At 40.5% G+C, this 24,595-nt stretch overlaps 1 protein-coding gene across 11 annotated transcripts in view; it reads right to left on the minus strand.

Moving 5' to 3' along the window:
* Window positions 1-79: 79 nt before the first annotated feature.
* LOC111247575 (hillarin-like) overlaps window positions 80-24,595 on the minus strand; it is a 28,839-nt gene continuing 4,323 nt past the window's right edge. For 2 of the 11 annotated variants that reach the window (XM_022798674.2, XM_086985605.1), the window contains 12 exons: window positions 23,312-23,544; window positions 13,468-13,909; window positions 11,509-11,645; window positions 10,840-10,968; window positions 9,607-9,769; window positions 4,684-4,802; window positions 4,045-4,149; window positions 3,571-3,849; window positions 3,096-3,399; window positions 1,937-2,231; window positions 1,360-1,525; window positions 80-993 (listed from right to left, as the gene is read on the minus strand). In XM_022798674.2, coding sequence (XP_022654409.1) covers window positions 852-993; window positions 1,360-1,525; window positions 1,937-2,231; window positions 3,096-3,399; window positions 3,571-3,849; window positions 4,045-4,149; window positions 4,684-4,802; window positions 9,607-9,769; window positions 10,840-10,968; window positions 11,509-11,645; window positions 13,468-13,909; window positions 23,312-23,544 — 2,514 coding nt within the window. In that variant the 3' untranslated portion in view covers window positions 80-851. Of the gene's footprint in view, window positions 994-1,359; window positions 1,526-1,936; window positions 2,232-2,264; window positions 2,622-3,095; window positions 3,400-3,570; window positions 3,850-4,044; window positions 4,150-4,683; window positions 4,803-9,606; window positions 9,770-10,839; window positions 10,969-11,508; window positions 11,646-13,467; window positions 13,910-23,311; window positions 23,545-23,790; window positions 23,909-24,097; window positions 24,233-24,595 lie in introns of those variants that run through there. The other 9 variants (XM_086985600.1, XM_086985604.1, XM_086985602.1 and 6 more) reach the window with 9 other exon arrangements.

The following is a 24,595-nucleotide window of genomic DNA, read 5'->3' on the forward strand; positions in this document are numbered from 1 at the left end:
GTATCATTTCGTTAAGGATCAGTCTAAATAATAACAATAACAACAACAAATAGAAGCAAACAATGTTGTAGGCGACTAGTAAGGAAGTTAGCTTTTGGAGCACCATTTATTACAAAAGTAGCCTTTTTGAACCGTTATAAATCGCTAACTTGAATTAGATGCAATCAGTCGAACGATCAGTTCCAGAGCAAGTGGGTCGCCTCAATTTTTCGCCCTCTTGCTTGAGGAGCACATTGTGTTATGTACGAAAATATGAAAAAGGCAAATAAATAAAGTTTTTTTTTTTTAATGACATAGCACACGAAAAATGCTACTGCTTTCGACATGCTTTCCTCATGACAACATCTGCTAATGTCACAATTAACATGCTCGTCGGCAGTCTCAAACCTGAAAAGTCGTTTTCGTCTTTGTTAAAAGCTACGATGTCAACCTAATGACCCCCAAGTAACCAAGCTGATGATTAGGATCTTCAAATATTAGCTGAAGTAGGGTATAACTATGAATGTCAAATTAAGCCTATTCATTTTTCTACTCATGTTGAACGTCTCTTGTCGGCTCGTGTTTCCTTCATTTCGACAGTTTTTTTTTTCATTTCTTCTTTTTCTTCTTCTTTTTTTTACCATCCTTGTCTTCTTTGTCTTCATCGGGATCTGGATCCCCTGGCTTTCGATGGTGCGCCAATCGCAGCTCTTCGTCAAAAACCAGTCTAAATAGTGACAACAGATAGAAGCAGACACCGCGACGACAGACATCGGTTAGTAAATTCATTTTATGGCCCATCAAGTTGAGAGTTTCCAATGGTGGAATGAGTATTAATGTTGAAAGAGATGATAGGGGGGCATAATTTACAGCTATGCGGCATTAGAGGTAGAGCTCGATGATGATATAGTTTGGGTTGCGGTGCGTTTCGGGTTAGTGGAAGCGAACGAGGACACGGGCGGGATTCCTTCAGTAGCGGCTGTGCTTTGCTTTCTACGCAGCTCACGAGGCCCGCTGCAACAGTAACACATCAAGAACGGCCGTTGGACAACAGCAAAAGACGGTACTAACTCATTGACGGCAATCATAAGTAATAACGTGAGCTATGCAACATTCAAAATGAACTGGTTCAAAAGCGCCGAAAGGTGCTGTGATATGACGTGTGCACTAGAGAAAACTAGTGATTCATTTGGAGTTGTATATGATAGGAGAGATGAACAGTGAATCTATAGTTGCCGAGGAAAAGCTGGGTTAAATGATTTCGAAGATAAGGAATTATGTCGATGATAAACATTTATCAGGGTAAGCATATGGGAGTTTTACGATGGAATCACAAAACTAAGCCTTTACCTTGTTAGCGACTTAGCGTCATCCACCTACCTAGTGAGTTTGCAGTCGATAAGGAAAGTGGCAATGAGCGGAAGCCGCCATTTGCCCTTCTGTTTAGGCTTGGGCATTCCAAATAGAATCAGCTTGAAGTAGCCCACCCGTACCGGGGTAAGCACGAATGTGATACGTTTGTCCTTGTCCTCGCGTGATAGCATACCTGAGTGGCGAAACATGAAAGATGACGCATGTACTATCTTAAGCAACTGTGTCTAACTATTTCAAAGATATGGTACTAAGTCAAGAGTATAATCAGTTATACTCTAGCCGTGTTACAGCGAACCGTCCTTAAAGAAACATTTACTGTTTTTTACGCAGATCCGGTGGTACGAAGAAACTTGTTCAAACATCTGCCGGATCTATTCGAATTATTATAATTTGCTCGGTATGAATAACAAAATCCCCGACAATATTTCACAACCCATAGCTTGACTCTCGCGAAGCATTTTAAAGATGTCATATTTTTTAATCTAGCTATTAGCTTTATTTAATACAGAATATAAATACACACAGAAAAGCTTGATAAAATAATTTATGGATGGAAAATTTCGAACTAAGTATCAGGTCTGACCGGTAGTGTCGACTTCTTGTCCGTCGGCATTAAGCACTTGATGAGTAATAAGCATTGCTTCTGCCGAGTCGATTTGCAATTTGCGTTTTCCGCCCCACGAAACGATCACTGGCCCATTTTGATTGACGAGTTTCATGTTGTAGTCATAGAATGTTTGCGTAGGACCCCATGGAACCTCGTTGGGAGGATACGGTATTAAATATTTGCGTGCGCGTGTGCAGTTCAGAAGAAAGACTGCCACGTTTTGCAACGAAGCGTCGTCTTTGCCCATATCACGTTCCGGACGCGCGTACACCTATCAGATACATTACACTGAAGTTATTGTTTTTTTTTCCAATCCCTGTAATGGCCGGGTGGCCATAGATAACAATAGCAGTTTTTGGGTATCATTCCCGATGCCACAGGCCGAGAGCAGGCTCTAATCCACGCGGCGCAATCGAGTCGCACTAAGTTATAGTCAGCGATTTTTACGGAGCATTGATAGTCTTTCCGAGATCAGTAGGTTTTGAAGCGTCATACCACGATGCTGCTAGGGCCAGTTTCGGGCTGCACTTTCGTCAGTATACATAACATTGTCATCTCCTCGGTGCTCTGTTTATGAGCAATATTGGCTTGTAAAGACAACACTGCATGAAACCTTTGGCTATTCAGTGTGCTCGTAATGCAGAGGAGTTACCCTCTGGACCTGGATTGCAGAAGTTGCGAGGGGCCATTGAAAAACAAGATAGAATAATCTATAGCAACCATTCCTCTAGCATATGTTACGTGGACGTAGCTTAGGCTTCTACTCGTCTTACGATTAATATTATCGGCAACAAGAATAGGATATAGCGCATGTAAGAAAGCATGGTATAAAGTAAACACGCTAGAAAACAGGCCTACGGCATGCGTAATCAACAGCTATTACGAAATGACAGAATAATTTAATATATGCATTTCAGTTATTAGCACAGTCGGACTAATCACGCCTCAAATACGTGTGTGCCGATACTTTCATGAGAACTCATGCTTTTAGACGATTTGCCGGCAATGCGGCCAAACGAAGATTTTTAGAAAAGTATGGCTACCTCTAACAAATACTGCTCTGAAAAGAGCTTTTCCTTTAAATTGTCCCATGCAAACCGAGTGAGCATGCCTGTACGCTCATTTTAAGACTCACCTTAAAGTAGTATCTGCCTTCGGTGGGCGGCGTTATTCCAAAGCAACCCACAAGGCGGTCCTCCACCAAGTGACAAAACACATAGTTATTCAATATTGAATTTTCGACTTCTTCGGAGGGGTATAATTTAAATTTGAATCGCATATGCTCGTGGCTTGCTATTCGAATATCGCTTCGTACGCGGAACTCGACCGGGTTTTGGATCTTCGAGCGTATCTTCATTGAAAATTGGAAAAAGTGCGGCGTCACCTTAGGAAGGGAATTGAACGTAGCCAGATCCATTGGCACATCGAGTAATTGCCATCTGAAAATACCAGTTGGTTGGTTATTGTTGCCCATCAAATGGACTCCTATAAAAGCGTAAGCCAAAAAAACATTCTTGTCACGAAGACTTGGCTAACCTGCAGTATAATCATACTTTAGTTGAGTCGGTCTTTGTTCTAAAAAATAAAACAACAGAATACGTTCAGCGTACCTTTCGTAGTTGGCTTCTAACTCGTCGTAAGGAAAATGGGTCCATATAAGCGCCTCAGGGTCAGTTAGGAAGAAGTGCTCGTTGAGTTTCCTCTGAAACGAGCCCGTGTGGTCCGTGAAGCCGCTGCCCCACGTGACGTCTACGAGTCGCCAGCTGCCGAAGAGGAACACGGCATTCCATGCGTGTGGCACGTCACTTCCCGGCGAGAACTGATGTTCCGGTCGGTAGTCGTGCCCCTTAGCAAATCCTTGTATCTGCTTAACGCGGATGCCGGCACACCTATTTGCATCCCCCGAAATGTAAATGTGCGACATATATAGAGGGAGAGAGAGACAAGAAAATGAGCATTTGTAGTAGAGCAAGTATACGTACACCCATTTCAGCATGTTCTGCCATATAGAGCTTCAAGCTTTGATCCGCTATGATGTGACATATTGCTTACTGCTGGCGGCCAACATAGCATCACAGATTTACCTGCACATTTCGCAAAACAGACTGCAATAATCCTTGCAGACGCCCTTTTTTTTCAGGAGAACTTTTTCGGGAGTAAGCTTCTCATCCACATACTTCCATTCAAATCTATAATAATGCAAAGTACGACTGTTATTCAGGGAAACAAGTTAAGGATTACAGCCAATTGTATCTAGTAAATACAGAAGAAGTAAAACCTGGCTCAAGACTTTCATGTTATTGAACGTTTTCCGGGCGTACGCATCGTTGCCTAATAAACCACAGCGAACTTTCAAAAGGATTGATTCCACTAAAAATGTGCGAAACGCTTTATTAAAACTACACTGGAACATTAGTAGCCGGCTACGTAAATTTTCTCACTGAGCAAATTAAGGCGTTACATCAAGCAGTACGACAGCATTGTTTGACGTTATTCCCTCTCACGAGTTTGTATAGTATAATCTACTGTGATAACAACAATCGTGATAGTGTTGAAAAACCTATTGCAAATGAATGAAAACCTATGGCAAAGGCTTATCCATTATTGAATTAACGAGTAAGCTAAAGATTTCACAGTTTATTTAACGTTGCATAAAATAGACTTGTAACGAGTTCGCAATAGTTACTACGAAAAAAACGCCTCTGTCCATGATTCGTGCTTACGAAATATTGTTGGCAATCCACCGGAAGATGACGCGAACTTTGAAGAGGTCGTTTCGTGATTTAACCATCAAATAATTCACCAGGTCTTCAATACCACCGCGTTCGATCTCTGATGGAACCTGGTATATTAAACATAGAGAACGCAAAAACGTATTCGATTACGGATAAGGCATGCTTCCAAAGAGTACTTACCACTCATTACAATACAGGTTGTTTTACCGATTGAAGCATATTTGACAACGTGTTGGAATCTAGCCACACAAATCGTTGCCTAGTAACACCAACGAAAATGTTGGGAGCCACGTTAGGCTATAACTACACAAAACACTCTGTGTCGCGACAACAAATTATTTGCAAGCTTTCAGGGACTTATGGGAATCTTTGTACCCAACAAACCTTTGTGCTGACCCATTATATAGTAGCTATGCGCTGGATGTGTTTGCTTTCACTGGCAGTGGAGGCAGTTCTGCCCGATTTCGACAGAAGAATAGCACAGTCCATTTTTTTCCTCTATAAATTATAAGAAATATTTTAGCTTTCCATTTGTTTGCTTAAATTGTAGAGCTGATTGGGGTGATAACATCAGACGACTTCATGAAGCTATCGAAAAAAATTATCTTTTTACCGAAGCTACAGGTTCCACGTACCTCATGATAACTGCAATAGCAATCATACTGCGACCAAAAGTAAACACTTGAGATTGAAGAACACAAGGTAAAACTAGCAGATCGCAGCTAATAGAAGTTATAATATAACAAATTGTGGTTTCTTCATATTTAATCAGCTGTGTATTTCACGTAAAGTAATTAACTACCAGTTTCAGGATAATACGCTGGCAAATAAAGACTTCTTCTCATAGGTTATTGCGCTTCATTTTGATACAACCTACATATGTGAATGATGGTTTGTTTATCGTGAAGGTACCTCATCGGGAATTTTTTTCAGGACGAAGGGCCAACTTGAAGGTTCCTTTCAGATTACAGAAAACTAAATACGCTAATTTCCAAGGCCAAATTTACCCAAATTCAAATATTATCTGCTTCGCACTTAGACGAAAAATTTCAAAATAATATATGCGACAAGCATTGTTATTCAGTTACTCTTTAGTCTCGCTTTGATAAAAAAAATTATTGACAAAAATGGCGACAATGGGATAAAATGGATAAAATTTACAGCCTATGTCTAAACTTCAACTGATTTCTAGATTACTCTCACGAAGTCGTCTAAGTAAAGCTGTAAGATAATTTGGATCCTGGAGTCGTTCGTCTGACCGAATAAATTGAAATGCGGTATAAAATGTTATAAGTTCTATTGGGTAATGCAAGATTGCCACATGATTAAGAAGAAAGTTACAAAACACTGACACAGTCTGACTTCAAGGACTGCTTATTGTTGCCTATCCTCATGAAATAAATAATATGCTAACGCAGCCGAATTTCAAATGTATTTATTGCTCAATTCTTGATTGTTGCGGGCTTTATTGAGGCTTTTACAACAGCAATGCCCGTGCGGTTGAGCATTCGTAGCCATATTCTATAAAAACCCAGCTGCAGCTTGAGCGTCCTTGTTCTAAATTGTTACCAGCGATTTCTGAACAATTAGAAAAAGAGTGTCCTCTTTCACCCCACTTTCCCCCACGGCATAAGAAGAAAGCTTTATGACATCTATATTACTCAAATAGAACTAACTGCACAGGGGGGTCAAAATTAAGAATTGAAATAATCACTAAGTCTCAGTTGCAGATCGAGCTCTATACCTGATGTTTGCAAGTCCGGCGAACCGCGTGGCTAAGTATAGGTGCTGATTACTCAAACTATATAATGGGGATCATGAACCGGTTTGAGCTGAAGATCATTATACTAATATATATTTTGCATACTAGTTACTTGGTTTAATCTTTTCAGAGAAGTTACAAGGGGTTGAAATTCAATAATAGAACACAAAATTTTGTTGAGCATGGTCGCATATTCTTATCGGTTTAGGTGGTTACACTAAATTGAAAAGACCTTAAATACTTCAAAATTCAAAGGAATCAATTTTACCAAAAAAAAAAAAATAGCTTCTGAAATATATAGATCGGATTGGATATGTATATGTGTCATTATGTATACTGGCCGACTATTTCCTGTTGTGTTACCTACTGTAGTTCAGAGATTTCGATAACTCAGTTGGCATGTGAAGAAAAGTTTTGTTACTAGATACATGCATTTTTGAAATTATAGATGCCCGAGGAACTGTGTATCTTGCGGTACAGTTTAGTGTACAGCTTAGCATATTTCAAATATAACTTTGGGATTCAGACAGATTCTACCTTTTATTTTTATTGCCTGAATAAATAAAATGTGAATGCTCATTTTTATATTTTTTCAACGCTCGCTTTTAGGTTCTGCGGGAAGATCGAGGTGATCCACCGCACAGCGTGGTAAAGTTTTTACTCCGTACTCAAGCGACGCTGTCTCGGTGTCGATTTGTGGTACGCATTGTAGACACCTAAACGGATCGTTTATTGTAAACTCTTTATCAAATACTTACTAGTCAATGGCAGGTTAGTGAACGAGCTGGCCTTGTGTCAAGGTCAAACGTGCAAGTGAACAAAGCCAATTATGGCCAGTTACATATATAATCGCAATGCCAGTGCACTGGTTAAATAAGCTAACGCAGATCGACCACGGAAAGCCTATGAAACGCAATTGCAATTTAGGTTTTTATATACTTTTCGTTAACACGAGGTGAAAGCAGACGTCATCTAAGATAATTATTATTAGTAATTTTTTAATTAACAATTTATTATAAGCCTTTTTCCAGTAGTAGTTAACTCTACTTGGTCAAAGCTTCAGGATTACTAAGAGTGTCCCCGGCTGATCCTCCGAAGAATTAGCCAATCGTTGCTAACGAAAAGCACACCGTTTACTTTGACCTTATTGACAATAGTTAAACAAAGCACAAATTATAAATTCCTATTTTCTATACTGTTATTTGGACGTGAAGTTTCAGACTGCTACATATACCTATGAAATGTGGCAGTTAACATGGGAACTATGTAACTTTATCGAGGGCGAGATAATTGCAGTGTCCCCCCTCACCTGGCCTCTCAAACGATTCGTTTCTCTCAAACCGTAATATCAGCCAATACTAATGATATGATTTAGTTATGTTTCAAGCGTCGAACGGGTCTCAATCATCCCGCACTTACAAATGGGGGCCACGGTACACAGTTAAACTGCAAAACGACTTTCGTTAACTAGCCGTTACCTATCGCCGTTGTCTACTGCAAAGCACTTCAATTAAAAGTTACGTAGTGTACTATATCTCTACGTTATTATACAGCGCCTTTATCAATAATTATATTGTTAAATTATACTCGAAGGAAATGGAAGTGAATGACTAGGAGTAAGCAGCTAATGTGGTCTATAGTGCAAAACAAGTACCATTTCATTTATATATATATATATATATAATTTCACTAGATAGTCATAGTTCAGCTGAATAGGATAGTAACCAGAAATGGCCTAGTATGATTGTAATCCCTTGTTTAGATACAAATAGGCTTTCTTGAATATATTTCGAAGACAGAATCAACTTTACTTGACGACACCACCTAAAATAGCCAATTAACGAGCTTCACACATGTACGATCGGTACGGTTACCATGGATCACGACTAAAATCGCCTTTAAATTTTTATATGTTTACTAGCATAAGTACCTGCAGATAACCTTGTAATGCTTCTAAATAGCGTTATAGTTGAGAAGGGGTACGTATAAGAACCGCATGTTAATAGCGAACGGAATAAAAGGGTGCGAGGTATCGCTTGTTATTTTTCTATTTTCCCAAATCCACTTAGTTCCCTACTCCCTGACCAATGCCAAAGAATCGCTATGTCCTCAGTTCGCGCCTCGATAAAGACTTGGCTAGATGTCTATGGGCCTGTGTGTCTCAATTGTGGTCTCAATTGATACTATAACTGGTACTACATTCTATGCTATCGTGTATACCATAGCACCCGGCAGGAATTTTGCAGGTGAGCTCACGTCTCCGCTCGACGCCGCTTACCCACGTCATCAACTCCTTCTGCTTATCTACAATTGCTTAAAATGCGGACGTAGTTAATCACGTCACTGGCAGCTCTGACGTGGCAGTTCTACGGCCAAGTTTTGCCGGAACGGGTCAGCGAGCACGCGCCACTCAACAATCTGCACTTTAGCCCAGAAAGCAAACCCAATCGCCCATCGCAGCTACTGCTCTTATACGACCAGCATAATCGACAGACCATTAAAATACGAAAATTGTGTGCGGGTATGTTTTGCTAGATAAAAGTTCAGCATCACAACACAGATGACATCATTCAGACCGTTTCCATTACGTTGTTTCCGATATCTAAGACCTCTCACATCGAGCTTCAGTTACTAACATAGATGGTGTTAAAAACACCTCAAAACCTGAACCATCTCACGTGTCCAACTAATAGGCAAGAGCCCATGCAAAGAAACATGGCATATGGTGCTTCACATCACGTCTCTGCAGTCTAAGCCTACGCTTCGCGGAAATAGATATCCGCCGTAGCAATACCTCTCGGTCTATGTCCAGGTTGATGAAGATATAGGGAACAGGAACTGGGAGTCGGCATCAAGTTAAAACAATTTCAAGTCTAATAGGAAAGCAGCTGCACCGTTACGAGCATAGCATGGTCTCCATATCCAGCATCTAATTGATCAGTTTCCCAATAAACGAAGACACGCACTGCTTTCCATTCAGTTTTCATGACCAGGTTCAAACGAGCAATACCGATTTCGAAGCGCCACATAAATCTGAACTAATACGATCTCAATGCCGTATCTGATTAATGCCAATTTAGCGCGTGGTCGTAGCCCGACTATGACTGGTAAGTAAGTTCTGGAAAACATTGTGGACTTGATCTACTTACATTGCATGCGTATTTATCAATATCGGAGAAGATTCCCTGAAGCGGTATAAGCTCCTTCTTCTTACAGGGTGGGGGCCTTGCCGCGAATTCGGCTGCCTCGTCCGTGGTCACATCGTTTAACGTTTGTACAGCGATTTCGCGTTTCTCCGCGATCGTCGCCAACCTACATAATAATCGGGAGCGAAAATTCATTCTTATACTGATTGCCCTACATTGTAAACAAATAACTCACATCGCCTATTCTTAAAAACCTACATGTAGTAGAAGATGCGACAAAGTGTACTTTTTGGGCACAAACGATTCCACACTTGTTACGAAAAAAAAAAATACTTAAAGGGATTTAAGATAAGATCAAACTTGCCCAGGCGGTTGTTATGGCAGTATACCACTGTTAAGTGATGTTTACAATGCAACACAGATACACACGAATTTCTGATGTTTAAAGGACTACAAACGTCGCTCTTTAAGTTTCGATTGGCTAAGTTAAGAGAATAGCCAGTTGAGTGTGATTTGACCACCTTGACGATTCTACGACTCCGTATACCGATTTCCTTGCGGCCCTCCTTTGAGTAAGATAGCAGCACTTTATCCTCTGCTAAAATAATATATTAATCTTTTGTCTCACATTTTAGCGATTTTATCTTTATCCATTTCAAAGCCTGAACACGTACTCGATAAGTGACCAATAAAAACATCAATTTTAATCAGACTACAATCCCCTGCGGTGAAATAATGTTCTTCGGATACGCTGTTTAAACAAATAGATCTTTTCCGGCGAAAATCTATTTTCCAATGATACATGAACCCCTAGCATATTTCAGTTGCTTTAGCTCAATTTGTCTAGTATTTCGCCAGTTCTCTATGAAAAAGTGAGCCTATAGAAAAAGTAACAACGCTGTCTTTTCCCGACTAAATCATTTCCAATTTAGAGTAGTTAACGTGTAATAATGCTTGTATGTGCGTCAAACTTTGTGTCAGTTTAGCGCCTGACAGGATTCTTATTCCACGTTACGTGCGCTATTTACGTAAGTTGCATGGTGGTGAAATGAAGGGGAAAAATATACAGATGATTGATGTCGTACTTAAGGTATTTACATCGCGTACTTTCTACATATTTCCAAATAGTTAATTTGTTGCATTCAACTTTGCGTGGGATACAAGAAACCGGGGGCACTCCTATCAGGCACGTAAAGCGTAGATTCAGACTAGCATTTACAATAATGGCTACAGTACCTATTGCTTATGGGAGACAAGGTTCCGGCCCTAGAGCCACAACCTGCAGCCGCCTTTTCCAAGTAATCCTCTTCGAGAAGGCGTCCTGCAGACTTGACACTACTGCTGCCGTTAAAACTATCCTGCACACTGCAATGGTAGAAACAACAGCGGATTACGATTTATCAGAACGATGTTGGCATGGCCTATATGAAAACCTTAAGCACAGAAAGAGGTAACTATTTCAATAGCAAATTTGCGACACCTGGCAAAAATAGAAAAGGGTAGTTTCATTTTGCCGATCACTTGAAATCATTAAATGCCATACACAAACTGAATAGTGTCACTCTGTATGTAGCAAGCATGTGCACGCGAGATGCGTACTTGTATGTAGGGCCATAAGAGTATAAGCGAAAAGATGTGACCGTTTGACATGTTATTAGTATGTATAACTAATCTGTCTAATCAACTGCAATACTTTCCTTACAATCCTTTACCTTTGATATGTCCATAAAGTAGTGTTGAATTATAAACAAAGTTCATCAGGTAATCGTGAAAGGGCTGCAATGTGTCAATTGCGATTACTAATGCTTTGGTGCCTCCAAAACAAGCCTTTAATATAAGAAAAGTCTTGTTCATTGACTAAGAAAAGTACTTGTTTATTATCGACAGGAGCTGAATTGCATTTACCTGCCCTGCGATAACGAGTCGTGCGCATGGTCGAGCTCTTGTTGAATGAAATGCAGTTCCTCTTCGGTGACTCCGAGAGCGTTCGCAGCGGGGGCCCTTGCGATGGGCTCCGTTTGCCCCTCGAAGTCCGATGTCACCTGAATTGCCGAAGTCGTATTTTTGCAAAGTTCTTGTTTCTGAATATCTATCTATTTACTAACAAAGAGTTCTGAAAAATCGCATGTCCAATTTGTGTAAAATTTGTTGGCGTGTGCTACTAGAGTTACGGGATGCTCCATCTAACTGAGGAGCGTTACCTCTAATCTGGTTTTGTAACTGTATCTAAACAGAGACGGGTACTTCAACACTAAATGTGTTGAATGTGTCTGAAGGTATTCTGGTGGCTGTGTCTATTTGGGATATATACGTTTACCTATAGTATTGCTTTAATTGAAACTGACTGACCTATCACAAGCTCGCTTTAAAGTTTCTCTTTGCAATTGTGCGAACAGCTAGCTGCTTGATAGCGAGTATTAGCTAGTCGGCGTTGACATGTCGAAGCTTGCAAGAACCTCAGTAAAGTGCCATGACTAGTAATACAACACATTTAAATGTACGATGTCCTACAATTATACGAGCTTATCCCAAACCATGCTCCGGTTCTCAAGTGGATTCCCAAGCCCGCACTAACTGGCTTCCATAAATCGATGCGTTACTTTGCTGCAAGACGTATGCTTGTCCTTCAGATACCATGTCATTTATCTACTACGATCGAATAATAATTCTGATAAACAAACAGATGAACTTATCTGTAAGTGGCTTCGACTTCCCGATAAAAAGTGCGGCGCCACGATACTTCGGAACATGAACATTGACCGAAATACCCTATAGATACGTACTGCAGATAGCGAATAAGTGAACGATTGTCCCTGCGGCTGACTTGAGCATGAACGACAGGAAAACGACCTGCGGCTGCATCCATCAAAGAACCAGGCCTCAAGCAAACGATGTGTAATACCTCTCGAGGTTTTAGTATTTTCAATTCCCTTTTATATCGATTTCTCAATCATCTGTTTGCACTTTTGCTATGTATGACACGTATTTGAGATCTATGTAAGCACGCCTTAACATTGTAGCGCTATTCACGTGAAAACTCTTCACTTACTTCCCCAACAGTATCTAGTGTTCAATTCGAATGGGCGTTCATCTACCGGGGAATGTTACCGGCGATCGATGTCTATATGATAATGCAGTGCAATCGTTGTCTACCCATTCAGTTTTGAGATACGTGTGGGCCTAGCTTCGGAACTGGACGAGGACACATTTTATCTACTATTAGAAGCCAGCAACAACCCGTAATAGCATTAATGGACCTTAATCTCCGAACATTTACTTTGGTACCTTTGCTAGATAAATGTATTCGTACAATCATAAACAGCCAGTTGAAAAAGCTGGACTTTAGAATGGTGTCTCGATACGTGAACTCGGTATTAAATGTTTTTCGCTACGCCCTTTCTCTAGGAATTTCCTTTCCGGAACTAACATGATCAGGCGTCCAAGCTACAGATAGCACGATCATGTCAAGACCGATAAGTAACCGTGATGATGCAGTAGCAGCATGCTTGATTAATAAATTTATGTGACGTGGTCCAGGTTCAAAATTGAACGTAAAGATACACTTCGTTTTACGTTGCGGGTCGGCCATATTAATCACTATTTAGCGGCCAGTACTGAGCTCAAACTCAGAATTTTAGTTCAATCGAAATATGAGGAATTTAAGAACCGAAAATTAAAATTAGTGTCTCAATTAGTATGTAGTTCCTTTCACAGGGACAACTTACTAATTGAGCTATCTGCTTGTCTTTGTGTAGTATTAGTAATTGCACCTAAGTGTGGTGGTGGCGTACTGCCAGGTAAAGCTTCCACTAAACAGGTCTTCAGTTAACGTTCATGGTTATTGGTCTTAAATATTCTACATACATCGCATACCCAATCCTCGAGGTCGGACAGAGCCTTAGTATCGTTTTCACCGACCATACACTTTTGGGGAGTGGGCGACTCGACGACATCCTCAATGGAAAACTCGTGTTCTGCGGACTCTACACGGTTCAGTTCCTTCTGGTGCTCCTCCAGTTGATTCTGTTGCTGTTGTTTCTTACTGGTACAACGATTTCTTCCTTCTCCTTTACTAGCATCTTTCCCAGTTCCCGTTTCGCCATTGTTTTTTAGATTGCCATCAAGGCTGTGCACCGGCATAGCTTTGTCGATCTCGCTTTTTGTTTGGTTAGCCGACTGAAGGCTTCCTTTTCGTAGATCTGCTCGTGATCCGTTCTGAGATAATGGGAGAGTCTCGGAAATCGTACGCTGTCCGAACGGCTCTATGTCGGTTTTCTCACATCGGTGTAGTAATGTTTGAATTTGCCTGTTGGAGCAGAGAGAGGAAGGCAACATAAAGGTGTATGTAACGCTATTTTAGAGTCGGTCTTTTTAACTGAAAAAATACTCGAACGAATGTTACACCCATGTTCAAAAGATACTAATTGATTTTTACCTGAGCATGATCGAATTATATTTTTGCTTAATCTATGTGCCACACTTGACTATTCGCAGTATGACTTGAAACCTATATTTGTTGAGCTCCACTCTAATCTCGCAGCGTAACTCTTTTCCTTCAATTTTTATCTTTTTGCAACAACAAACTTGCCCTATTTGGTCTTCAATACAAGCCTGTTCAACAGGCTGTCGGCACTTGCAACACGTATTTAGTAGGGCACCTTTGTTGCTTTTCTGTTTTTTTTTTATTATCTCCAAGTATTATCGGTACAAGTTTTATTTATGTTCTATGGATGCTTGGAAACAGATCGTGATTAGATTACATCTAATGTTTTTTTGTTGGATCGGAGACACTATAATGCACTTCAACGATGATTTGCAGCCTCTTATTTCGATAAAACCAACAGATCTTGTTCTGACTATGAGTAACGATGAGCTCTTAAAACAATTATAGTAGTTTTTTCAGACTTATCATTTACAAAGCCTAAATAAACAACAAAGATAACATAGCGGCGATGTCGTAGCGAACCATAATATAAATGATCGCCAGACCTACCATTAACCCAGATGTAGCATAGCGTATTTATTAACGCAGTTAAAGTTACTCATGTCTACTTACAATATTATAACTTTCCGTATAAATGTAACTGCACTTTTCTTATGACTATAAGCCTATCACAAATAGATGAAATTTGTCATCGAATAGCAAACCATAAATCCTTCGCATATGTCCTGTTTGGACACGTGATGGCACGTAGCTTCCTGATAATTCCTTTTCGAGTTATGATGATCTAATTTAGAATCACGTACTATTCCTCCTAAAACAATTCAACCTCGGATCCACAGACATTCTACCAAAATTTTGATATATCGCTTCATATATACATCAATTCCAAAGGGCTCTCTTTGTGCACCCTATGCAATTTTTGTTCTTTGCATTCATAATTCTCTTTAAAAGTATATATGAGGTACTCTTTGAAATCTGTAGTCGTTCCACATTATCTGGCTTGCTGTAGCGCAAGATGCCTAAATGCTTTCCTCTCGCATATACTTCAGCTCAAGCGTTGCTCGCGATTTCCCATCTGCTACGGCATATTGACAGGTAGCAAGGATTGGATAAAACTTGCCCTTGATTCAGAGATAATCGTTCCTCACGCTTGCTGAGTTCTGCCCGCACGTCTGACCACATCGGCGCCTTCCTCACCGCGACGGTCCGTAAGCCGCTAAAACTATATAGCACCGCACTGAGATGCTAGCGACAAGCTTGAAGGGGCTTTAGCATAGGGCAAAAGTGACGGTGGTTGTGCACGCTAGTTCTCGTGGTCGACGAGGCATGACCTGGCTTTTCACGACACACATGAAGGCCATCCCTTCTAAAGCCTTGCGTTATTGTGGTGACCTTTACCTGCCGGACACTCAACACCGCCACGGTTTTGTTCACTGTCGTTCAGATGTCCCATTTTAAGGGGAGCAGGATAGAACTGGCGTCGTGTACGCCACTCTATAGCAGAGCCATAGGCCAACCAATGTCTGTTAGGGCATTGTCACTCCGATATGATCACCATCCATGGTTTCTGTGTCAATGACAAGCCCCTTTAGGGTCAGGAGCGGAATCGTCCCGATATAGAAAAATAATTAACTCGATGGTTATGTGAATTTAGCAAGATGGAAGGTTGAAGGTAAAACCATTCTTCTTATATTTAAGACTAAACAATTTCCGGTATTATTTCATGTTTTTTGCTTCATCTTTTGTTCTGTTGGCTGCAGTCGCATAAAAATCATGCCATATTTAAAGCTGATTCACACTATAATGTACTCAATTCTATGTAAGATCATCCGTTGTTCGTGCGAAAAGAACACGTTTTAAAAAGACGATAAGTAGCTCACGTTATCATACTACCGTACTTAATTGAGGTCCGATCACGAGTTCGTACATTACTTAATAAAAGTTAAAGAATGAGAAGAAACGTTAAGAAGAAAGAAGAAGAATTTAACGTCAAGTCAAAAAATGCTGCTAAATTGATTACGATAAGACTATCCTTTGTACGATTGATCCTATAATTGGGAATTACATCATTAGGTAACCATTTCTTCGAAAATATATAAAACACTGAATTTCCCCCTAAAGATATTGAGGCTTATAGCTGCGTTTTGGAAGCGAATAGAACGAATTGAATGACAACGATCAGTGCGATCTCTGCATTATATACATGTCCTAAAAATTCAATAATAACTTCTTGCAGCCTGGAAGCATTTATGTGATATAATTTTTTTTTGCAATCATTACCTCGGTAATATACATTATAGGAAAATACTTCTTTCCGCAAAAGGCGATATACTTGGTAATCCATTATATTCTTAAGCTCTGAATCAGTTTGCTGTGTATCGGTGACCGAGTATTTGAAACGAATTTTCATTACTCTGAGCCTTCTACTAGTATGATCAAATTTAATTTGGGATCACGGGAGATCAGACGGGAAAATTCAACGTTTCAAGTAAGTAACATGTTCCCGTCCCTCTACTCGACAGTCGAGTTCTATGTAGAAGCAACATAGGTTTCATGCGAGTCGAAATTAACCAAGAAGATGAGTCACTTTTACATGGCGGTCACCACATTTCCGTATTTATTACAGTACATGTATACGCTTCCACGTATAGTCTACTATTGCTATTAGTCGTTTCATCCATTTCATTAGAGCCAATGAAAATCTAATCCCATATAAAATTAATAAATAAGTACCAATGTTATTATTAATATCACTGGAGTTGTGGTATTGAAACAGTCATGTTGAAATAAACACACTTATTAAGGACCGAAGTGTGAAGATAGACACTTGAGGAGTTCACTCAGGGGTTCCCTAAATGTTCCAACTGTAACGAAGCAGGGAATTCGGTCAAATCTCTTGAATTCCTCAAACAGATGTGAATGGAAAAATAATCACAAAGAATGAAAGAGAAGATCGCCCCGTATACTACAACAGCAACAAGCCCGACAGGGGGGTAAATCGAACCAAAACAGGCTTCGACAAGACGAGGAAGGTTACCCAAATACGCTGAGATCGAAAGGCAGAAAAGCCCTAGAAAGAAAGAATGAATGAATGAAAACTCCTTCTTTGACATGGCAGCAAAATCTACAATAGTTAAAAACCAACAATTAGACTGCCATCACAGTCATACGCACTGCTTGGATGCAGAAAAAATCCTTAGGTAAAAATAATGAAAACATGATCAGGAACTATATAATTGGTACGACTATTAAGGCAGGAAACACTCCGGTTTTTGTATTGGGATTGTTCAATGCAGCTCCGATCATCTGATGCTGAACACATGTGGATCGAAAGGGCAAAATCCTTACTGATTCGCTTGTTGTGCTCAACTTAATCAATCAACAAAGGCACGACGCTTACCTTCGAGCGACCAAGGGATTTACGTTGCATTGACCTGGCCATGGCACACATTCATAACGCAGACAGAATCACGTGAAGTCTTTTGCTTCACTCGGAGAGAATGGGAAAAGACAGGTTATTGCCTCCACTATATAAGCCGCGCCAGTTACAAGGCTTCACCCCATAATATACAGTACTTCCAGTAACTCTCAGGGAAGTACTGACAGCTGGTAAACGTATAAACACAGGCGAGATTCCTAAGCCAGGCGGAGTTCCGTTAGCGATAGTCGAAGTGCTATTAAAAAAAATGCTAGACACTAATGGCAAGAATAGCTAACAGGATATTGTTAGAGCGATTAATTCCGCAAATATGAAAGATGGGAGAAGTGGTCCCCCCCCCCCCCCGAAAAGAGCGATATATATCTGCTTACCTGTTTACTGGGAGCTTTAGTTAGAGGTTTTAGGCACCTCATCGACATAAGACTGCGAGATATCGCGCAAGAGACTGGTCTGCCCTCAGAGAACCAGTACGGTTTCCGTACTATGTAAGATCATGTCTCGCGGCTACTGACCACGTTTAAGACAAGCAGAACAAGTTAGACACTGAAGCGTGATTAAGACTAAGGACCACCTAACGAAACTCTTCCTTGCAGTCATGTTGAATGTAAAAAATGCGTTCAGCGGCCTACCTTGGAAAACGATCTTCAACTCCATGATTAAATAGAAGATCCTACAATATTTAATAAGGATCATCTCCAGCAACCCAAAAAGTCAAGCATACTCGGGTCTCTCTTCTGAAAGATCGCCTACGATTATTCCTTGCAAAAGAAGCTCTAAAAACTTGGCAATCGCAATCACAGCTTGCTCTTTGGAAGAACTATACGAACGCACAAACGATGCGTTCATCAAAACAGTACCATGGTCTAAAGATGCCGGACATGAGCTACCACCGACCCAGTCAGAGGCGGTCCTCTTAACTGGGGGGAAAAAAAACATAGCCACACGTACGTTAGTTGGTTACGAAGGCAAAAAAGGTTTGGGAGGTAAGCGAAGGCTCTTTGTTGCAGTGGCGAGGCCCATGGCTCCCTATGGGCACCTGTGTGGACAAGATAGTCTGCAAGCCAAAACCTAACGAAAAAGAAGTCGTTTTGCAAAGACATCACCCCTTACAGAGCCACTTATATTAGATAGGCAGTCTTATTGGGCTCCTGCATATTAAGATCTGAAGACTGGTCCACTGCTATGCGACACACAAGAAGCAACGACACCAATTCTGGCCTTGTAGCTGTTCTCACAGATGATAATATAAGGAGATAAGAATAAGAAATAAAGGAAGTAGACTTACCATGGAGCTTATGATGAAAAAAAGAAGGTTCATCAAAACTGGGCTCGCCAGAATAAGAAAAACAGATGACGCCCAAAGGTTAAGTTTCCGAGGTAAGTGGGAAGACAGCTGTTAGACCCCCGCTTAGGGGATGGCCCATTTGACGCGGTGAAAAACCCAATCAACCTTGACCTAATGACCTAACAGTCTATAGTACTACTAATTCAAGAGCCGGATTGTTGGCGTGACGTATAAGAGTGTCATTAGTAATTAATGGGTAATGGCGGAATAAGGTCTATATTTCTGGGCAGAACTCCACACTCGCCGGCACACTCCGGACACAGACATATATATACGGGTAGCACTAAAGCATTTAAAAAAAACTTGCTTACTTACAAAATAAAAAAATATACTAAAGTAGCATTCGCGACCTAAACAACCAGAGTAACGTGATAATCGACGTTTAAGCAGGTTTTGTACTCTAGGAATAGAGTCACTACACAGAGTACGCACAAAAATGTTAGCAAGAAAACTTTTTTGATTTGTCTAATAGGCATCTTTACCTCTTTTGAGGGTGCTGTAACGAACTATCCTTAAAATCAGCGGGAGCAAGGTACCTTTTCTCAAGTAAGATGCAAGACGAACTTAACTACCTACTCGCTGTAGGTTGCCCAAATAGCCCAAGCTATTTGAGCAACTTGTTGATTTAGATGGAAGGCGAACAAAAAGATGCCAGAAGCGTTAAGTTTGACCACCAACGACATCAATCTTGGAATACGAACTCGAACTGAAACATTGCTCATAACGGGTTAGTAAAGCAAAGCAAGCTTCTTCCAATCGTATCCAGGCTTTATTTAACAACAAACTACAAGTAGCAAGTAAAGTATACCGTATAGGTTATATCATTTACTGGTGACTAGAGGGACAAGGAAGCCTTTATGGTTTATGGTGTATGGTCCAATCAGAGTCTAGCTGTTTCATTGGCCACTCGTCAGTTCTATAGGAGATGTATGGCTGCGTACTCAAACAGATCCTTGATTTGCCGCCGCAAGTCAGCGATACATTTTGGACAGAGTAGCAGTGCATGTTATCAATGTTGAAAACGACTTTTGTCTGCCGTACGATTTTAGCTTGAGCGAGGAAAAAGGGTTATACTTAATGCGGGTATCTCGGCTTACGAATGATACCAATAGCAACCCAACCCGATCTAACTAAAAAAACGGTTAACACTTTTTCGACTTACCTACATATATATCCGTGCATGTGCATGTATAGATATAGTAAGACCAATATGAACAAGGAATTAAACATTCACCTCTAAATGGTTCTAAGCCATTTGAAGGAGGCTGCTAGAACAGGAAAAGCTCGGTGTTTGAGTGCTGGACACATCGTCGTAGGAAAATTCATTCGATCGTATTTTTATTTACAAAGCTCCGCAAGAACGCAATGAAAGTAAACCACTGAAGTAATAGGTCACGACTGATGGAACGTCTATCACACATGACAGTAGTATGCTAATGGAGAAAACACGATGTGCCCCACAGCCTGCGGCCATTGAAGTTGTGCCAGTGACAAGAAACTGTGCATTACGAGACATCGCTGCGAACGATCGATCGATTCGAATCTTCATTTTGCCTTTTCAGACTATCAGCTATTTCGGTCTCTGCAGGACACCCTTAATGGTACTGCTTTAGTTCGAACGAAGCGATGCAAAGATCGCCTGTCAGAACTTTCCAACCAGAAATCCTGCAGTTACGGAATTCAGAAGAGCATCGATCGAGATGACTATCTTTCATTTATACTATAATATCGAAATACAAAAAAAATGCTGTCCTCAATGCTAGCTTAAAAACAGTCAATAACAAGTTAACTTATTGTATCCAGTAAGATATTGGAGTATAGCGTAGCATGCTCCGTACAAAATGGTAGACGTCAACCCAACGCTTGTTCCGTCACGAAAATACCGGTGCCTACCAACTCACTCTCGAACTTAGGAAATATTGTACAAGTACGTATGTACGCAGTTGGTGGATGAGTGAATGCCAACGGCGACATCGAGCCTTGTATGCCGCGGTAATGGCCCGGCGCGCGACAGCGATAGCGAACCGGACATTGGAGTTGACTGCCAACACGCCGCCTGGCGGACCGAGCCGAGTTGCTTTTCGTTCCGCTGAAGAATACCAATGAGGTCGGTGGCCTGCACCTTGGAAAGGCCGTTCGAGATATTTCAAGGTTGTATCGTCCAATTTTGGATTTTATCAGATCAGAGAAACCGGGGAAATTTTCCAACCATGCTATTTGCTGTGCGTACATACCTGCCCCGATAGAACATAGTGCCAGGTTCTATCGTGTGTTGTACTGCTTACTTCAATAACAGAATCTTACGAAATGCTAACTATTCCAACTTTTGCGCTGATAAGTGACAACTATTAGTAGATCTTTACCTGTACACGTTACAGTGGTGTGCAGAGTTAACAATATCCGAGCTATTACTGAAGCCTTTGTTGAACGCAGTCAATGAAACAGAAGATTTTCAATTGCCAAAATGGAATAACAAAAAAAACAGTTCATTTACATTTGTAACCAACCAAACCAAGTTGTTTGTGTACAACTGTACCATGTGTTATCATTGCAACTAACAAAATGTTCTATTACCCATAATTATATCCGGGTACAGTGACAAACGATGTATATTTAACTGTCAACCTGATTGGCCTTCTCACCGGAAGCATCATCTGACAACAAGAACTAAGTGTGTAAACTCTATACAACTATGATTCTGGGCGAGCAGATGGTCAACAAAGGCAAGCAGGAGCCAATTATCGTTTCTTACTTAGGACTTTTATTCGGGTCGGCTATTGTAGAACTATACGACGTCACTTAATAACAACGGACGCCAACTTTGCTTGAAGATATTTTTTTATAAATTGGCTCTTATAAGCGTTTGGCATTTAGCGATCTTCGAATCGCATGCTGACTATCGGCAGACAGACAAACTTCGATCTAATTATACTTAGCTAGGAATCACTCAGGTGACTCGAAATGCCGTCTTGTTCGACAAATTATAACGCTAATGACGGATCAAAGGACTGTGGGTGAAGCGTTCATGTACTAATCTCGAATTATAAACCTCTAATTATCCACCAAAGCAGTATAATGGGGGCACCGAAGGCAGCAAGGGTCCCGTAACGCGATGTGACCTTTCACTTACATTATTATTACTGTTATTACTATCATGCAGTAATCGGATTATCATATCCTTGTGGCGACTCTGCTATGTGTCATTTGAATAGGAACTCGCGAACTCTCCTGCGTGCAGGAGCCGCACCTATAGCCGCCCGATCACACTAATAAACTCTGAGAGTGATTTCTCCAAGAAAAATCAAGTTATGAGATAGAAACTTGAAATAGGTCCGCGTGAGCCTCATTCTGACTGCCGCCGTATCAAGGCGGACAGGGATATTTGAGAGAGCAATTGAAAATTAATGGTGAGCAAATTCACTACAAAGCGGACTAGGTAGAACTCCTGAAGATGACGTTAGAGACATACTAATCGTTGAAGGATGCTACTTCATCTTATTCGTAATATACTTCAAATTGGCCTCTATATCGTGCCGTAGACAATATCGTTACTGCAAAGAGTTGAAAAAATAACATATTACAGAGAACAGTCCTGCACGCCTGTACTTATAGCTACCTGTCCTGCAATAATAAAGGGTTCGATAGGACTAGAAGAATTGGAAAACGGTATCCTGCTAGATGATATGTTAATACTATAGATTTACACGTTCCTCTATTCTCTGATTAGCCTCTTTCATAAAACAATACATAGATCTAATTATATACGTGCATAGATGAGTTATAATATCTGTAGAGCGGCTTCCTCCCCACCCCCTCTGCTATCTGAACGAGAACCTATACGCTGCCCCGAGACTGCAATCTGAGACGCAGCTTCTTCACACTCGATCCTAATTGCAGAATCGATTTACGAATCGGATAAATGACCACCAACACTAGTTGTTAAAACTTTTGGGAAGGAAGCGTGAAACGCCATTGGTAATTAACATTTAATTTAAACACGGGGCTTTTTTAAAGCGACGAGGAAGCGAACGTGTGGGAAAAACGTTTGCCCTAAAAGTCTTTCGATATTTGCTTTGAAAAGCTGTATGCTAAATCAGCATCGATAGGCCTATTTCACTCTCCAGAAGCAATTGAAATCTTATTTTTTGTTTATCTGATGGCCTTCAATTTATCTAAGCTTAACCTGTCTCGAAGAACGAAATGCAATTAAAGAAAATCATTCATTTGCATTTTTCTTGAAATTCGGATTTATTTATTGTTTGTAAGGGCGACCGATAATACCGCATATTGAACTACAACAAAGATCTAGTCCAGCTGAAATGGCAGAAGGACCCGGCTTTGAAATAAGCAGTTAAATTAAAAAAATTACGGGGAATTATCGCACTGCTGGTGAACGTCGCATGTCTGAGGTCTTACAATTAATTTTTCAAACCGTTATTTGGAATTGTGAAAAATTTTGAATAGAACAGAAATCACTCACCGATTTGTCGCATGGTGATCCTGTCGAAGGGTCTGTACAGCGGCGTCAATGATTCCGATATCCTTAAGATGAAGGTGAGTGGTGGTAACGATTTCCTCTACCCAATGCCAATGACTGTAAGGTTGCCAGTCGTCTTCACTGCACCACATTATCTCAACGAGATCTTCTTCGGAAGAGCACGAACCCGGATAATCTGCTTGAACGCATCGATCTTGTACGTCCCGTATCGCTGCCTGGAAACCGGACCAACGGAAGATATAAATCACTGACGTTAACGATCTCATGATGTTTCAATGTTTTCCTATTTATCGACATTTTTTACGCTGAGAACGATAATTCGATGCTTCCCTAGTAATTTATTGGTAAAATGGGCCCACACTTGACACAACTGTACACATATACTGCCGCAAAACGTCCATGTATCTAAAATAATGAAGAAAAAGTAGGACATGTATCTATCTGCTTATCACAGCACTCACCCTCAAGCCATCTGCAGAGAAAACTGAAGTATTCACAAAAGTATATACTTGCTGACTTGAAAAACCTCTTATCATCATCGTACCGCCATTTTAGCGACAAAAAAACGCTATATTCCCTAGTTGATATAGAATGAATCTTTGTTGTTAACAACATGAAATATGCATCGTTCTGTACGGCAACCGATTAAGGGTCTTGTCAAACCTTAATAAGGTCCAGATAGAAAGGCTAATTTAGGGGATATCTTATAAGGGAGTACGTACACGGCTTCTTCTTTTTGTACACGGCACTTTAATACAGAATGCACACCTGTACGGAGAAAAGAGAACAGTAAGATCTTATAGAAGGGACACGTCGTCAGACTCAACGTTCATCTTGCTAACGTCGGCTCCCAAATTACATCCTTGCTCAAAACAGGAGAACGCTGTCCAGTAACCCTGGAAACTGTGTGAAGCTTAGAAAGGTTACTTTTGGTCTAGGGTAGCTCTTACTTCGCATATCCTTAAATGGGATTGAAAGTTTTGTTCAACAAGAAGCTAAATTTATCTTTGTAAAATAACTTTTAACAACTTAAAAATGACAGCCAGAAAGTTTTATATATAGACTATAGATATATTTTTTATATATAGACCGTTTTATTCATAAAATAATTTGTACGTTTTAGTCACCAAGAATATCTAGATATAAAAATATTTGGTAAAACCGAATTAAAACCCCAACATTGTGTCAGAATATAACACACATTGGGGTAAACCATCTTCTAATGGCGTTACAGCCAAGTGACATAAAAAAGAAGCTCATCCGATG

The sequence above is a fragment of the Varroa destructor genome, unplaced genomic scaffold, assembly GCF_002443255.2.
Source record: "Varroa destructor unplaced genomic scaffold, Vdes_3.0 BEIS01000003.1, whole genome shotgun sequence".
NCBI lineage: Eukaryota > Metazoa > Arthropoda > Arachnida > Mesostigmata > Varroidae > Varroa > Varroa destructor.